This window comes from Monodelphis domestica, chromosome 3, assembly GCF_027887165.1.
Source record: "Monodelphis domestica isolate mMonDom1 chromosome 3, mMonDom1.pri, whole genome shotgun sequence".
Taxonomy (NCBI): Eukaryota; Metazoa; Chordata; class Mammalia; order Didelphimorphia; family Didelphidae; genus Monodelphis; species Monodelphis domestica.
Window position 1 is genome coordinate 333,654,764 of NC_077229.1, and position 18,115 is coordinate 333,672,878.

Here is an 18,115-nt window from a genome sequence, read left to right on the forward strand (position 1 = left end):
AAGAGGGTCTTTCATATTTAAACTTTCTATAAATCACCTTCACACATATCCAATTTTATGCTTTTCCTTCTAATTTGGGCTGCATTGTTGTTGGTTTTTTTTTTTACAAAACCTTTTTTATTTTAATTAATCAAAATGATCTATTTTACCTCCTATGATCCTCTCTGTCTCTTGTTTGGTCCCAAATTCTTATCTATGGATGTGTCAGGTAATTTTTTCCCATGCTCCCCTTGTTTGCTTATCTCAAGCTTTATGTCAAACATAGTACCTATTCATAAGCTTCTTCTGGCTTCCTAAATGTCTTAAGAATTTTCAGTTCTTCAAAAATAATTCCCTGGTATAGTTTTTTAAATTAATATCACTGTAAGGAAGAGTAGTTAAAATTAAGAGTGAGGAGAAAAAAATACCAATAAGCAATAGTTGCAAGTACAGCTTTTATTTATTGAGATTTCCATCTTATATTCACTTCTTCATTCACAGTGTGTTATACTAATTACATATTTGATGAACATCTGATTTTAATAAATGGTCTCTAGAGCCTTGACATCATCAAAGTTTATGCATCTTTTGAACTTGTTTCCTTTGACTTAGTATCCCTGGCATCCTGGAGTCCCAAGAGCACAGCATCAGCTTCTAGTAAAGTTGTATCTGTTTTTGCTCCCAGGAATCTGGATGTGAGCTCAAGATCCAGCAGCCGAAGGCGTACCCTGGTTCCTTTCTGATATTTTCTAAACAATAAAGGAAGAGGGGAGAGGAAAGAAGAGATAGAGGGAAAAAATCTTTTAGTTTTCTGTATTGTTTTTTAAACAACTTAAAAATCAAAGCCAAAGGTGTTTTAACTGGTGATGGCATAAAAAATATAACAATGTCAACTTCAACATAATAAACTTTATCACATTTAATATAAATTGTCTCCTAACTTCATAGATTTTAGACATAGAAGACCCCTCAGAGGTCACCCAATCCAACTGCTTCATTTTACAGATAAGGAAACTGAGCCTTGTGAAACAAAATGACTTGCCCAAGGTAATATAGGTAATCAATGTGAGAGGTAGATCCAGGTCCTCTAACTTGAGAGCAACTGCTATTTTCACTGTACCATGTCACTTCCCAAAAGGATCTCCATGAAACATATTCAGGACCACTGGCTAGTATTTTTATCTGAAAGCTTACTTTTTCTGATTAAAGAACTCACTTATAAACATGCATTTTTGGCTGTACTTTGGCATAAATTAGTGCCAGACTGTATTTTTTTTTTAAATTGAATATATGTTGTCCATTTTAAAGTTAAATCTTTTAATGAGGAAAAGTTTTCAGATATGTGCCTATAATTCAAATGTGATTTTTAAAGTAAATTTTTGTATATGTGAGAGATCTTGGGAAGGCAACATGATCCCAAGCAGAGTGACACGGAATGCTGCGAAACAAGACAGACAGGGGTTAACCCTGTTACAATCCTGAGGAGAGGAGAATGCTGGGATTCCAACAGCCAGCCAGGGGTGGTTGGTTCCTGACTCTGGAGGCACAACCGTCGCCAAAACCCAGCGCCGATCCTTGGGAAGTTCCAATTGTTCCTGAGAGATCATTTAACTAGAGCCTGAAGATGGCTGAAGTTTAAAACTCTCCTGTTACTCTGAGAAGATCAAATCTGGGAGGGAGCTGACTGAACTGTTCAGGCGGCCGGCCTGTGGGAGGCTCAGCCTCACTGGGACAGGCGGGATCACTCCTGCCTCCTGACTTCCCCTTTATTTAATCTATATTCTAGAGACTTGTTCCTGCGTGGCTCTAGCCTAGATTGTTAGAATAGAGGGGAAACTACCAGGCAGAGAGCATAATCAGAGTAGCCCCAGCTGGGCCGGGTAATAAACTAGTGTTAGTAGAGTCGGGGAATAATCCGCAGCCTCCATCTCTTATCCCCATATCCAGTTACAAACTTTATTAAACCTTGTTAACTTGAAGAAGCAGTCAGATTGGTTCCTTACTGGCCCGAGGCAGAGAGTGCAGCCATTTTTGCTCTCTGGCCTTGAAGAGCCTACCCTGCCAGACCGGGTTAAGCAAAACCCCGGCACCTGTTTACACCATCTTCACAGGCACGCTCTTCACCATAACAGTATATTATAGAAGAGCAGAAGGAAGAGAAAAGTAAGACCAATTACTAATGCACAAACCGGTGTGTAATTAGTTGCTTTATTATGAAAAAATATGTGCAGCCACACAGCTCAATCTAAAGCAATTATACATATAATTCTGGCCTGGGCTATTTGATAAATAATCCCCTTTATTACTAAATAGAAGCTGGTAAAATAATCTCCTTTCCTCCCTCTCCTCTCCCTTGTAACTGTGAAGAGTTACTTTTATTAAGTAAACAAACTTTAAGGTAAATTGAAAAAAAAACCACAGCAGAGCATAAATTTAGAGCTAGAAGGGATCTTAGAAGCTCTCCAGTCCATCCCCCTCATTGTACAGATGAAGAATGGAGGCCGAGAGAGGTTAAATGAGAGGTGCAAAGTCATACAGGTAGATAGGTTCTAAACCCAGGTCCCCTGAGTCCAAACCCATCACTCCTCCTATTCTAGATATCACACTCCTGTGCTAATCTTCTTTTCTAATATGTAATCTAAAGATGGAATGATAGAGTGGGGATAGGGAGATGAGGAAGAACATGTCATTATACTTCCAGTGTCTCCTTCCTTTTATTTAAATTAGAAGATTCATCCTATTAGATTAAATTTTGTTTCACCTTTTTACTTCAAGGATTTTTATTTTTTATTATTCTAGACACTCCTTCCACAAAATAGACTGAGACTCCTTTACAAATGAGTAAATGGTTTTCAACAGTAACTATAGTCAGTAAGTTAATCACTGGTTAATCTAATGATAAGTGCCTCTGACTTTAGCTGGCCCAGTCTCTAGTCTAGTGAACAGACATATAATCCATTACTGTATTCATATTCCAAATCTTTCTGCACTAGTAGGAACTTCCAGATGATGAACTCGGCAGATATAATCCTTGAGAACCCACAGTTACCTACACACACACAATGAAGCACCCAATTTCAGCATTTATTGGCTGTGTGACTTGATCTCTCTAAATCTGTTTCCTCAATTTCAAAATGAATATAATAATCCTTACATTACCCTCCCCACAAGATTGTTGTGAATTGCCTTATGGTGTGTTATATAAATATAAGTTGCTCTTATTATTGGTTAGTAGTTATAGCAGTATTAATAAAATATTTTTAGTTTTATTTATTTATATATATTTTATTTTTGAAAATATTTTTTCATGTTTCCATGATTCATTTTCTTTCCCTCCCCTCTTTCTTCCCCCCTCCCAAAGCCTATAAGCAATTCCACTGGGTTGTATAAATGTACAGGTACTGATACCTATTTCCATATTATTCATTTTTACCACAGAACCAGAACCCCAGATCATAGATCCAATAAACAAGTGATGACATATTAAGTTTTTCTTTTGCATTTCTACTCCCATAGTTCTTTCTCTCTATGTGGATAGCATTCTTTCTCATAAATCCTTCAGGAGTGTCCTGGATTATTGTATTGCTATTAGTAGTAAAATCCATTACATTGCATAGTTCCACAATGTTTCACTTTCTGTGTACAATGTTCTCCTGGTTCTGTTCCTTTCACTCTGCATCACTTCCTGGAGATTGTTCCAGTATCCATGGAATTCCTCCACTTTATTATTCCTTTGAGCACAATAGTATTCCATCACCAACATATACCACAATTTGTTCAGCCATTCCCCAATTGATGGGCATCCCCTCGTTTTCCAATTTTTGGCCACCACAAAGAGTGCAGCTATGAATATTCTTGTACAAACATTTTTCACTATTATGTCTTTGGGGAACAAACCCAGCAGTGGCATGGCTAGATCAAAGGGCATGCATTCTTTTAAAGCCCTTTGCACATAATCCTAAATTGCCTTCTAGAATAGCTGGATTAATTCATAACTCCACCAGAAATGCAATTAATAAAATATTTTAATGTTTTTTTAACTTTTGTTATATTTATATAGTAACATGCAATAGAAGCTAATAATGAGAAAAATAGTTATATTTTCCAAGGCAGGAAAAAAGTATAAAAATAACTAATATTTAAGGTCTGCAAAATGTTTTACTAATACATTGGCTCATTTGGTCCCCATACCAATCATGGGAAGTTGGTACTATAAGTATCCCTATTTCACAACAGAGAAATCTGAGGTTTAGAGATATTAAATGACTTGACCATGGTCAAGAGTTTGTTGTTTCAGAGATGGGATTTGAAATCAGGTCTTTCCTAAGTTCTCCTAACTGGACTATCATTTAGCCCACATTTTTCTATCTTATCCACAACAAAAACATGGGATTTTTGTGAAACGGTCAGCTAAGACATAGTCACTATGGTTGTAGCATTCCTTTGTTCTACAGGTTTATGAAGCTAGTCTAATGACTCGTTTCTGATGAAACAATGCTGATTCTTTGTCATCACTATTTTCTTTACTGGATGCTCATTAATCATCCCTTTTAGGGGGGAAAATCCCTTCTAGAATACATTGCCTAGCATGTGAAGACTCTACTCTCTAATAGGCTTTGAAAAAGATCTACCCATTTCCAATCATTGTCCAAAACTTAAAAAAAAAAATCACAGTGGCTCAGCAATCATCCATTTTTTTTCCCCTTTCAGTATCCAAAGTTATAATTTGTCTGGCGCAGTTTACTTGAATTCACAAAGGGCAGCTATGTGTGCTCTCCACCATCTACATACATATATGGGCATCAACTCTCTATCTTAGTACTGAGTACTAATACCACTTGTTTTGATGTACTTAGCTCCAGATCTCCCCAGATTTGCCAAGTTCATTGTAAATGTTATATCATTTTGTCTTCACAATTCTAGGAGACAGATGTGTAAACTGAGATAGTGTCCGAAGCTTCATTTAAACTCAGGTCTTCCTGACTTCAGGTCCTGTATTCTATCCCTTGTGCCAATTAGCTGCCTCAATGATATACAATCAAGTGTCCTATGAAACAATGCTTTTTGTTGCCTATGGACATAGGATAAAACCCAATTCTTTATTTTCCTAAGAAACCCTGTGCCTTGTCCCACTTGTCCTGCCATACAACATCTTGTTCTTTCTTGCCTTCCATTGGCTGAGATCTTTTAAATGTGTTGTCTTCCTCAATTAGACATGAGCTTTTTTGAAAATAGGGCTTTGTTCAGGCAGCTAGGTGGCTCAATGTATAGAAAGCCAGGACCAGAGATGGGGTGTCTTGGATTCAAATTCGGCCTCAGACACTTCCTATTTCCTGTTTGACTCCGGGTAAGTCATTGAACCTCAATTGCCTGGCCATTACTGGAGGGAGGGAGGGAGGAATAGGGGAGGGAAGGGGAGGGGAGGGGAGGAGAGGGGAGGGGAGGGGAGATAGGAGAGAAAGAAAATAGCTACTTGTTAATTGATTAAAATGTTACAAAAACAAAATGACATACACCTGAGTGGGCTGCTTGTGGCCCATAATACTTCTAAGCAGTGAGAATCAGATTAAAATGTAACCAGGAAATATTTCACAAACTAAAAATGCAATAAAACATAATATTATATGTGATTTTTTTTCTAAATCAATATGTGACTTTTAGGGATGTTTATGCAAGGTTTAGTGGCCCCATTTCTATTAGAAACCTCTACTGTCTACAAAAGTCAATGTTTTAGTTGTAATCTTCAATTCTTTGAACAGTATACGGAAATGCTCACATCACCAATGTTTGTTAAATCCACACAAAAAAAGAGAATTTAAAAAGTTGCTTGACTAAATAACTTTGTCCAAAAATTGTCTAAGAAACACCTGCGATTCCAGTAAAATAAAGGAATAATTCTAGTTAGATAATTTTAGTTATTAGAAGTTTCTTAGAAGAGGTAAAATTTAGGGACTTCCGGTTAAGATGGCGGCTTAGAGAAAGCTGAAGTTCAGATCTCCGGAAAACCCTTCCCGACCGATCTCAAACTAGAAGCTCCTAAGGCGCCGAAATTCAAAACGATCAACAGCACAGACCCTGGGAACCCTCCTCCTGGACCTGGACCCGGTTCAAAAGGTACGGCTCCCCTTAAAAGCCAGAACCCGAGATCCCTCGGACCTCAGGGGTAGGAGCGCAGAGTCCAAGGCTCCCGGAAGCGGCAGCCGCGCCGGGCTCAGAGAGCAGGGTCTGAGGAACAACAACCCTCAGGGTCTTCTACCCAAGTTCCAGTCCGGGTGAAAGTTACTGCCTGGGGCCTCCGCTGCAAAGAGCTGGTCGGTCCGGGTGAAAGTTACTGCCTGGGGCGTCCGCTGCAGAGAGCTGGTCAAAACAACAGCAACCCTCAGGGCGGGCAAGACAGCCTCACGGGCTGGATCCTGCTATCCAAGTCTCAGTGAAAGTCTGTGCTCTCGGAGCTTGGGGAAGCGGCAGCCCATCCCCCCGCAGGCCGACGAAACAGCCTCACGGCCAGGGATTCTGAAGGCAACTTCCGGAAATCGAGCCAGGGGGAGAGTGTGGCCTCGTGGTCCGACCCTTCCATTCCAGTTCCAGTGAGGCATATTCAGTTTAACCCAGGGAACGCTCATAGAACCAACATCTGCCCAGGACTAAAGCCCCTGAACACCAGAAAGAGACAAGAAAAACTAATCCTCCACATTCAGAAATGGCAAACTCCACAGAACCACAGAAGCCCCAAAATACCAAGAAAAATAAGAAGAAAGGGGCGACTTTGGACACATTCTATGGAGCCAAAATACAAAATACAGAGCAGACAGAAGATAATATAAAAGAAAATGCTCCAAAACCTTCCAAAGGAAATGGAAACTATCCACAAACCTATGAAGAATTTGAATCAGAAATGACCAAAAAGATGGAAGCCTTCTGGGAGGAAAAGTTGGAAATAATGCAAAAGAAATTCACGCATCTACAAAACCAGTTTGACCAAACTGTAAAAGAAAACCAGGCTTTAAAGGCCAGAATCAGGCAGCTGGAAGACAACGATCGTGTAAAAGAGCAAGAATCAATAAAGCAAAGCCAAAATACCAAGAAATTAGAAGAGAACATAAAATATCTCACCGACAAGGTGATAGATCTGGAAAATAGGGGGAGAAGGGATAATTTAAGAATAATTGGACTCCCAGATAAGCCAGAAATAAACACCAAACTGGACATGGTGATACAAGATATAATCAAAGAAAATTGCCCAGAGATTCTAGAACAAGGGGGCAATACAGCCACTGACAGAGCTCACAGAACACCTTCTACACTAAACCCCCAAAAGACAACTCCCAGGAATGTAATTGCCAAATTCCAAAGCTATCAAACAAAAGAAAAAATCCTACAGGAAGCCAGAAAAAGACAATTTAGATATAAAGGAATGCCAATCAGGGTCACCCAAGACCTTGCAAGTTCTACTCTGAATGATCGTAAGGCATGGAACATGATCTTCAGAAAGGCAAGAGAGCTGGGTCTCCAACCAAGAATCAGCTACCCAGCAAAACTGACTATATACTTCCAAGGGAAAGTATGGGCATTCAACAAAATAGAAGACTTCCAACTTTTTGCAAAGAAAAGACCAGAGCTCTGTGGAAAGTTTGATACCGAAAATCAAAGAGCAAGGAATACCTGAAAAGGTAAATATTAAGGAAAGGGGAAAAATGTTATCTTCTTCTTTTACTCAAACTCTCTTCTATAAGGACTACATTTATATCAATCTATGTATACTAATATGCGGGGAAAATGTAATGTATAAATAGGGGGTAAAGAAAGACCAAATAGAATAATGGTTCTCACACAAAGATTCACAGGGGAAGGGGAGGGGAAGAAAACTCCTATAAGAAGGAGAGGAAGAGAGGGGGGAGGGGGTTTACTTAAACCTCAATCTCAGGGAAATCAACTCTGAGAGGGAAAAACATCCAGATCCATTGGGATCTTGAATTCTATCTTACCCAACAAGGGTAAGGAGAAGGGAAAACCAAGGGGGGGAGGGGGAGAGGGAGAACAAAAAGGGAGGGAAAGAGAGGGGGGAGGGGGAGGGAACAAAAAGGGAGGGACTAAAAAGGGAAACATCAAGGGAGGGGACAAGGGGGACTGATTCAAAGTAAATCACTGGACTAAAAGGTAGAGCCGAAGAAGAAAAGGTTAGAATTAGGGAAGGCAATCAAAATGCCAGGGAGTCCACAAATGACAATCATAACTTTGAACGTGAATGGGATGAACTCACCCATAAAACGTAGACGAATAGCTGAATGGATTAGAATCCAAAACCCTACCATATGTTGTCTTCAAGAAACACACATGAGGCGGGTTGACACCCACAAGGTCAGAATTAAAGGATGGAGTAAGACCTTCTGGGCCTCAACTGATAGAAAGAAGGCAGGAGTGGTAATCATGATATCTGATAAAGCCAATGCAAAAATAGACCTGATCAAAAGGGATAGGGAAGGTAATTATATTTTGTTAAAAGGGACTCTAGACAATGAGGAAATATCATTAATCAACATGTATGCACCAAATAATATAGCACCCAAATTTCTAATGGAGAAACTAGGAGAATTGAAGGAAGAAATAGACAATAAAACCATACTAGTGGGAGACTTAAACCAACCATTATCAAATTTAGATAAATCAAATCAAAAAATAAATAAGAAAGAGGTAAAAGAAGTGAATGAAATCTTAGAAAAATTAGAATTAATAGACATATGGAGAAAAATAAATAGGGATAAAAAGGAATACACCTTCTTCTCAGCACCACATGGCACATTCACAAAAATTGACCATACATTAGGTCACAGAAACATAGCACACAAATGCAAAAAAGCAGAAATAATGAATGCAGCCTTCTCAGATCACAAGGCAATAAAAATAATGATTAGTAATGGTACATGGAAAACCAAATCTAAAACCAATTGGAAATTAAACAATATGATACTCCAAAACCGTTTAGCTAAAGAAGAAATCATAGAAACAATTAATAATTTCATCAAGGAAAATGACAATGGCGAAACATCCTTTCAAACCTTTTGGGATGCAGCCAAAGCGGTAATCAGAGGCAAATTCATATCCCTGAAAGCTCATATTAACAAACAAGGGAGAGCAGAGATCAATCAATTGGAAATGCAATTGAAAAAACTCGAAAGCGATCAAATTAAAAACCCCCAGCAGAAAACCAAATTAGAAATCCTAAAAATTAAGGGAGAAATTAATAAAATCGAAAGTGATAGAACTATTGATTTAATAAATAAGACAAGAAGCTGGTACTTTGAAAAAACAAACAAAATAGACAAAGTACTGGTCAATCTAATTAAAAAAAGGAAGGAAGAAAAGCAAATTCACAGCATTAAAGATGAAAAGGGGGACAGTACCTCCAATGAGGAGGAAATTAAGGCAATCATTAGAAATTACTTTGCCCAATTATATGGCAATAAATACACCAATTTAGGAGAAATGGATGAATATATACAAAAATACAAACTGCCTAGACTAACAGAAGAGGAAATAGAATTCTTAAATAATCCCATATCAGAAATTGAAATCCATCAAGCCATCAAAGAACTTCCTAAGAAAAAATCCCCAGGGCCTGATGGATTCACCTGTGAATTCTATCAAACATTCAGAGAACAGTTAACCCCAATACTATACAAACTATTTGACATAATAAGCAAAGAGGGAGTTCTACCAAACTCCTTTTACGACACAAACATGGTACTGATTCCAAAACCAGGCAGGTCAAAAACAGAGAAAGAAAACTATAGACCAATCTCCCTAATGAATATAGATGCAAAAATTTTAAATAGGATACTAGCAAAAAGACTCCAGCAAGTGATCAGAAGGATCATTCACCATGATCAAGTAGGATTCATACCAGGGATGCAGGGCTGGTTCAACATTAGGAAAACCATCCACATAATTGACCACATCAATAAGCAAACTAGCAAGAACCACATGATTATCTCAATAGATGCAGAAAAAGCCTTTGATAAAATACAACACCCATTCCTATTAAAAACACTAGAAAGCATAGGAATAGAAGGGTCATTCCTAAAAATAATAAACAGTATATATCTAAAACCAACAGCTAATATCATCTGCAATGGGGATAAACTAGATGCATTCCCAATAAGATCAGGAGTGAAACAAGGATGCCCATTATCACCTCTACTATTTGACATTGTACTAGAAACACTAGCAGTAGCAATTAGAGAAGATAAAGAAATTGAAGGCATCAGAATAGGCAAGGAGGAGACCAAGTTATCACTCTTTGCGGATGACATGATGGTCTACTTAAAGAATCCTAGAGATTCAACCAAAAAGCTAATTGAAATAATCAACAACTTTAGCAAAGTTGCAGGATACAAAATAAACCCACATAAATCATCAGCTTTTCTATATATCTCCAACACAGCTCAGCAGCAAGAACTAGAAAGAGAAATCCCATTCAAAATCACCTTAGACAAAATAAAATACCTAGGAATCTATCTCCCAAGACAAACACAGGAACTATATGAACACAACTACAAAACACTCGCCACACAACTAAAACTAGACTTGAACAATTGGAAAAACATTAACTGCTCATGGATAGGACGAGCCAATATAATAAAAATGACCATCCTACCCAAACTTATTTATCTATTTAGTGCCATACCCATTGAACTACCAAAATACTTCTTCACTGATTTAGAAAAAACCATAACAAAGTTCATTTGGAAGAACAAAAGATCAAGGATATCCAGGGAAATAATGAAAAAAAACACATATGATGGGGGCCTTGCAGTCCCTGACCTCAAACTATATTACAAAGCAGCAGTCATCAAAACAATTTGGTACTGGCTAAGAAACAGAAAGGAAGATCAGTGGAATAGACTGGGGGAAAACGACCTCAGCAAGACAGTATACGATAAACCCAAAGATCCCAGCTTTTGAGACAAAAATCCACTATTCGATAAAAACTGCTGGGAAAATTGGAAGACAGTGTGGGAGAGACTAGGAATAGATCAACACCTCACACCCTACACCAAGATAAATTCAAAATGGGTGAGTGACTTAAACATAAAGAAGGAAACCATAAGTAAATTGGGTAAACACAGAATAGTATACATGTCAGACCTTTGGGAGGGGAAAGGCTTTAAAACCAAGCAAGATATAGAAAGAATCACAAAATGTAAAATAAATAATTTTGACTACATCAAACTAAAAAGCTTTTGTACAAACAAAACCAATATAACTAAAATCAGAAGGAAAACAACAAATTGGGAAAAAATCTTCATAGAAACCTCTGACAAAGGTTTAATTACTCATATTTATAATGAGCTAAATCAATTGTACAAAAAATCAAGCCATTCTCCAATTGATAAATGGGCAAGGGAAATGGATAGGCAGTTCTCAGATAAAGAAATCAAAACTATTAACAAGCACATGAAGAAGTGTTCTACATCTCTTATAATCAGAGAGATGCAAATCAAAACAACTCTGAGGTATCACCTCACACCTAGCAGATTGGCTAACATAACAGCAAAGGAAAGTAATGAATGCTGGAGGGGATGTGGCAAAGTAGGGACATTAATTCATTGCTGGTGGAGCTGTGAACTGATCCAACCATTCTGGAGGGCAATTTGGAACTATGCCCAAAGGGCGACAAAAGAATATCTACCCTTTGACCCAGCCATAGCACTGCTGGGTCTGTACCCCAAAGAGATAATGGACACAAAGACTTGTACAAAAATATTCATAGCCGCGCTCTTTGTGGTGGCCCAAAACTGGAAAACGAGGGGATGCCCATCAATTGGGGAATGGCTGAACAAACTGTGGTATATGTTGGTGATGGAGTACTATTGTGCTCAAAGGAATAATAAAGTGGAGAAGTTCCATGGAGACTGGAACAACCTCCAGGAAGTGATGCAGAGCGAGAGGAGCAGAACCAGGAGAACATTGTACACAGAGACTAATACACTGTGGTATAATCGAACGTAATGGACTTCTACATTAGGGGCGGTGTAATGTCCCTGAACAACTTTCAGGGATCCAGGAGAAAAAAAAACACCATTCATAAGCAAAGGATAAACTATGGGAGTGGAAACGCCGAGAAAAAGCAACTGCCTGAATACAGAGGTTGAGGGGACATGACAGAGGATAGACTTTAAATGAACACTCTAATGCAAATACTAACAACAAAGCAATGGGTTCAAATCAAGAAAACATCTAATGCCCAGTGGACTTACGCGTCGGCTATGGGGGGTGGGGGGAGGAAAAGAAAATGATCTATGTCTTTAACGAATAATGCTTGGAAATGATCAAATAAAATATATTTAAAAAAAAAAAAAGAAGAGGTAAAATTTAAATTGATAAAATCTGGCATTAAATGATCAAATCTGGCTTTAAATAAATTTCTAGTTGACTTTTTGCATGTAAACTTCTATTTTTAAAATATATTATAAATATAATGTTCTAAGAGAAGGAAAACCCAAATTTTGAACAACTTAATGAGAATATACTAATTTTCTATGGTATGTAAAAATATCATTCAACGACAAATACAAATAATTTCAACATCCTAGCATAAATCACTGAGCAGCTAGAAATACTGCCAGCTATACAAATTAATATAAGAACATAAAGAATGTCATACTGGATTAGATCAGTTTGTTAACTTTGGGAAAGGGTGTCTGTGAACAGATTTCAGAGTAAATGTCTAGATGGGAAAAAATTCACATCTTTATTTTACTAATGTCTACCTGAGATTTAGCAGTTCTTTCAATTATGAATGTAAGCAACAAACAATGTTCAGATAAAGGGTCCAAAGACTTCATCATACTGTCGTCTAATATCAATTGGGCCATCGCTTCAGCAAGGTAATGCTTTTAATCCACCATGATTCACTCTTCCTGTACTTCTCTAATGCTTCTCACACTTCCTCTCCCCCTCATCCTCTTAACAAAAGAGTTTACCTTATACATTACTGAGAAAACAGCACCTGTTCACTATCATTTCATTATTCTCCTTGACTCATCTCAAAATTTCTTAAGACACCAATCCCTCATTTTCTGTTCTATTAACTTCAGTGTCTGATGAAGTCCTTTTCCTTGCCTATGTCAATCTTTCTACTTGTACCTTTAATCCCTGACCCTCCTGTTTCCTTTTGCAGACTATTTCCTCAATTGGGTCTCCCAATTCTTAAAAAGTCCTCTCCTGAAAATATCATTCCTTTAAATTAACAAGCTTAAGATGCATCTTTCATTTCCCCAGCCAAAATCCCAGAAAAAGTTGTCTATACATGTTGTTTCCACTTCTTTTTATCACTCATTTCTCACCTCTTTGTGATTCAGTTTCAGGAATTTATCACTAATGAAATAGCTTTTTCCAGAGTTACCAATGATATCCCAAATGGCAAATCCAAAGGCCTTTCCTCTATCCTCATCCTTCTTAACCTTTCTGGAGCTTCTAACACACCTGTGTATCACTCTTTCCTCCTGGATACTTTTTCTTAGTGGGGTTTTTGTTACACCACTCTCTCAGTTCATTTTACTATCAACCCAATCATTTTTACACATATTCTATTTCTGGATCAACATCCATATCTTGTCCACTAATTGTAGGAGTACTCCCAGGTTTTTTTCTTCTTTTTTCTCTCTCTCACTTGGTGACTTCATTATTTCTCCCTCTTTCTCTCTCTTTCTCTCTCTCTCTCTCTTTGTTGTTGTCTGCTTGCTATTCTACAGTATTTGCTCTTGTGGAATACAAAGTTAAAAACCATAATGAATCGAATTTCTAAGCTGTCTTTTTGGTCTTCAATCTTCTTTACATTTCAGTGAAATTACCAAGTCCACTAGAGATTTTTGTGTGTCTATGTCTGTGTGTGTAAACACATACATAGCTAGGACTTATGGAAAATATTACACAGATCCAAATCTTGATAAAGAGAAGTCATGTGAAACCAAACCCAAAATATAGCTTTGAAAAAAGAATAAAAGTGAGTCAAACCACTCTTTAGTTCATTAAGTCTTGCACATTTACCAGTTTATGAAAACTTAAGACATTTCTCACAATTTTTTGAGTGGTAATCAAATATGTCTTTGAATTTAATTGAGCCCAAAAGAGTTCTTACTCCTTTTCTTACCTTCTGCCTCTGATTGGTACAATATCATCATTTTTAATACAAATATTTAAGATGTGAAAACAAATTAATATACCTCTTGAAATAGCTTTGGGTGAATGTGAAATAAGAAAGGGCATTAGGAAAGTAGTATTTCATTCAATGCTGAAATAAGGGGTCTAACCTAATTAATTTTTAATGCATGGCCCTGGTGTCCTTAGTGTACATTGGCAGGTCAGATGGCATTACCTGACAATTTAGAGTTTTCCATATCACTAAAAATACTGTAATTGATGGCTTTCAGATCATCCAGGTAGCATGACCAGCCATATCAGTCTTCCTAACCAGTTGCCTCATGAGGCATAAGTGGCTCAGAGTCAGGAGAGGGGTAAGAGAGGGTTAAGGATGGAAGGTTGAACTGCTCCTACTTGCAGTTCTTTCTGTCCTATTGGCATGATAGGGCCTGGATGGCTCAGTAGTTCAAGAAGGTAGGTTGAACTTTCTTATCTATAGAGAGTCCTGGGACCTGGATTCTGAGCTGGATTTCCTTTATGATAATGATGAATACCTTTGGAAAGAATGTCTTCCTGTTTTGTGCCTTATTTGATATTAGTGATAAGAGGGTGGTTGAATAAGGTTAAGCCTGTTGTTTTATATCTTTCAAGGAATCTTCTACAATTCTGACATATGTATGTCCTTGTCTGGGAAGCTGGGGACATGAAGAGAGATTCAAAAACAGTCTCTACTCTCAAGCAGCTTACACTTTACATGGGGAATACGGTGGGGCTATAACATGAAAACAGGTAAGTGGATATAAGATAGTTTTAGAAGCCTTAGAGCTTTCCAAAGTAGGTGGATCAACTGTCAACTGAGTTGAGCCTTGAAGAAATCTAAGGATTCTAAGAGGTGGAGGTACGGAGGGAGTGTATCACACATGTGGGAGGCAGTCTTTGCAAAGGCATGAGGAGACAGCAATTAGTCTGGATTGAAATATAGAGTTCATCAGAATGAGTACTATTGAATTAGTCTGGAAAAGAGGCTAGAGTCAGATAGTGTAGTTCTTTAAATACAAGCTAAGAAGTTTGCATTTTATCCTAGATCAGTGATGGCCAGCCTTTTAGAGAAGGAGTGCCATGTCCTTCCCCCACCCACCCAGACCAAATGCCATGCCCTGCCCCTACCTTACCCCTAGACCAAGTGCCATGCCCCTCCCCCCACCAAGTGCCAGGTACACCCAACCTGCCCCTTTACCCCACACAGGGGAGGGAGAAATCTTTCTAAATGGGCTGCTAGGTGGAGGGGTGGAGAAAGTAAGGAATGTCCTCAGAGAGAATAGAGAGGGAAAGGGGAGTGGCTTGAGCTCTCCCCTCCCCTCCAGCTCTGCTTCCTGTGAGCCTCTCCTTTTAATCCTGTGCACTTCCATTGGGCTGCTGGGCAGAGGGATGGGAGATGTGAAAAAAAATGTCATTTGGCATGGTGGAAAGGGGGAGGGGAGCAGCTCTTCCCAAGTTCCTCTGCCTTTCTAGTAAGGAACTCTGGGGTGGAGTGGTTAGGAGGTGGGGAGGGGCTGAGTGCCCAATAGAGTGCATTCTGCCTGCCATCTTTGGCACCTGTGCCATAGATTCGCCATCACTGTTCTAGAGGGGAAAAAAAAAAGAAAGCAGTTCTTAACTCTGAACTCCATATCTCCCTTTTTCAGAAGCAGACTTTAAGAAATTTGCTTTTGGAGATACTGACTACAGTTTCCTATACACTTTTTCTTCCTGAATTCATCCTCTCAGTCTAGGGTATTTTAAAGTAATGTTGCAAAAATTGAGAGTCATTAAGTTAAGTTCTTTATCCCAGGGCTTAAATCTTGAACCTGAGGGCCCTTCTTCTCTGGAGTCCATGTCATACTGAAGTCATGATCTAGACTGTCATGATTCTATTTCATGACCTTAACTATTTCTAGTATAAAGAGATTCCATGCCTTTTTGAATTTGTTTTCTGATCAAATCTCACCTCCATGAGAATTTTCTTTTCTTTTTTGATAGAAAGTTATTTAAAACTTTATTTGCATGAGAAAATAGGCAATAATATAATTTAAACATTTTTTTAAACATTTCTAGGCTTAAGTTTTTTCACCTATAAAAATGAAGGTATTGTGTATGGTGGAATGTATTTTGGTGGAGGATATTTTGTATTATGGTAGAAAAAGCACTGAATTCACAGTCAGAATTTAAATGCTAATTCTGTTCCTTATTCTCTTGAGAACTTTGGAAAATAACTATGTCTCTAGGCTTTAGCTTCCTCATATGTAAATTTGTGAAGCAAAATGAACTCATTTTTAAAGTTCCTTTCAGCTCGAAACCTTATGATACTATAACTAGGTAAGCACTAAGTTCTGAAATTCCACAATTCTGTGATTTTACTTGATTCTTTTTTTGTCTACCCACACTATGTAGAACATGTATAAAACATACAAATTTCATTGCTTGTTACTTGCAACACACAATTTGATTCTTTATACTCAAAATTGGCCAATGTGTCACTAAATAAAATCTTTCTCATCTCATGTATATATTACAAAGGAGAAATGGGCTTGATATCAAAAAAATGTCCATTAGTACTTTCCAAAAACAAAACAGATTTCTGCCAGAGGTAGCCAGTTCCCCCTACTTGGAGGGCTTTGAGCAAGAGGGTAGATGACCTTCGCTGGGTACTAGTGTTGGTCTAAATGGCTACTGAGGTCCTTTCTGATTCAAAACTTTTTGATACTGCAATTCATAGTAGTACCTAATATAATGAGCAAATCACAACTTATCCAGGACTTAATAACTTCATTTTAAAATTAGGCACTGGATTAGATGATAATGTTCCTTCTAGCTTTTAACACTATGAATCTCAAGTAAACATATAGCAGTGCCAATTTTCTACAAACTTAATATGAAAAGGAAAATAACTGAATTTTATCCAGCAAAAGGCACTATTTCAAGAGACTAAACTTGGCCAAATAAATAACATGTCAACCATAGTTTCTTTCCACAGTCTAGAAAAGAACTAAAAACACAATAAATATTTTTAGCAATGATACAAAACATTTAGCAATTTTAAATATCTTCATTCAGGTCATTAGGATTTCAAGGCATCAAATCATCTAAAGAAATTATTTTCACATAGGGAAGGAATGTGATATTTTTGTGGGTTGTGGTACTCGTATATTTGAGTACTCCTTTTGAAAATGGAAATAGATAGGGAGGATAAGGGATGCTTCTGTAACTGTTAAGTCTCAACTACATAGAAGGTACTTACTAGGTACTAGGTGGGTGGATGGAGTACAAAGAAGTACTAGACATGATATTTCTTTTCCAAGGGCTCTCACAATGAAAACATAAGATGTCAGAGCTGAAAGGGACTTTGGGGGTCACCTTGTTTTCTCCCTTCACTTTATGGATGAGGAAACTGAGAATCTGAATAGTTAAGTGACCTGCCACAAGTCAAATGTAGTAACTGACAGGACCAGGATTTGAAATCCTGCAATTTTGAAATTTGAAAATTTGGACTTCAAATACAAGGCTCTTCCTTTATACCAACCTGTCAGAGGGACCACTCCTTCACATGTATAGGAAAAAAGAAAGCAAGATACAGTTGTACTGAGATAAGTGGAAAGGGAACAAAATTTAAAAACAAAAAAAAAACAATAACAAACCCACTCTAGTACTTCAGAGGATAGACAAGTTTCTTCCCACTGGAGTGCTGAGGGTAGTATTAGCAGAGAAGTGGATGTGAACTGGGCTTTAAAGGATATGCAGGACTTAAATGGACATAAGGGAAAAGAAGAGCATTCTAGATGGGAACAACAAGATAGCATGATACCAAGAATAGGCAAGCTAGGCTGAAACAATAAAGGAGTAATGGGAAATAAAGCTGAAAAGGTAGTTTGGAAACCAATTGTATGGTGTCACTTCCTACCTGTGTGATCTGGGGGCAAGTCACATACACAGACACACAGGCACACGCCCAGGCTAA

At 37.9% G+C, this 18,115-nt stretch overlaps 1 protein-coding gene across 2 annotated transcripts in view; it reads right to left on the reverse strand.

The window, feature by feature from the left end:
- Positions 1-420: 420 nt before the first annotated feature.
- The window catches only part of TPD52 (tumor protein D52), a 371,490-nt gene continuing 353,795 nt past the window's right edge, over positions 421-18,115 (reverse strand). The window contains exon 3 of one of the 2 annotated variants that reach the window (XM_001377430.4): positions 421-728. In XM_001377430.4, the coding sequence (XP_001377467.1) occupies positions 557-728 (172 nt within the window). In that variant the 3' untranslated portion in view covers positions 421-556. The remainder of the gene's footprint in view (positions 729-18,115) is intronic. The other variant, XM_056824136.1, reaches the window with a different exon arrangement.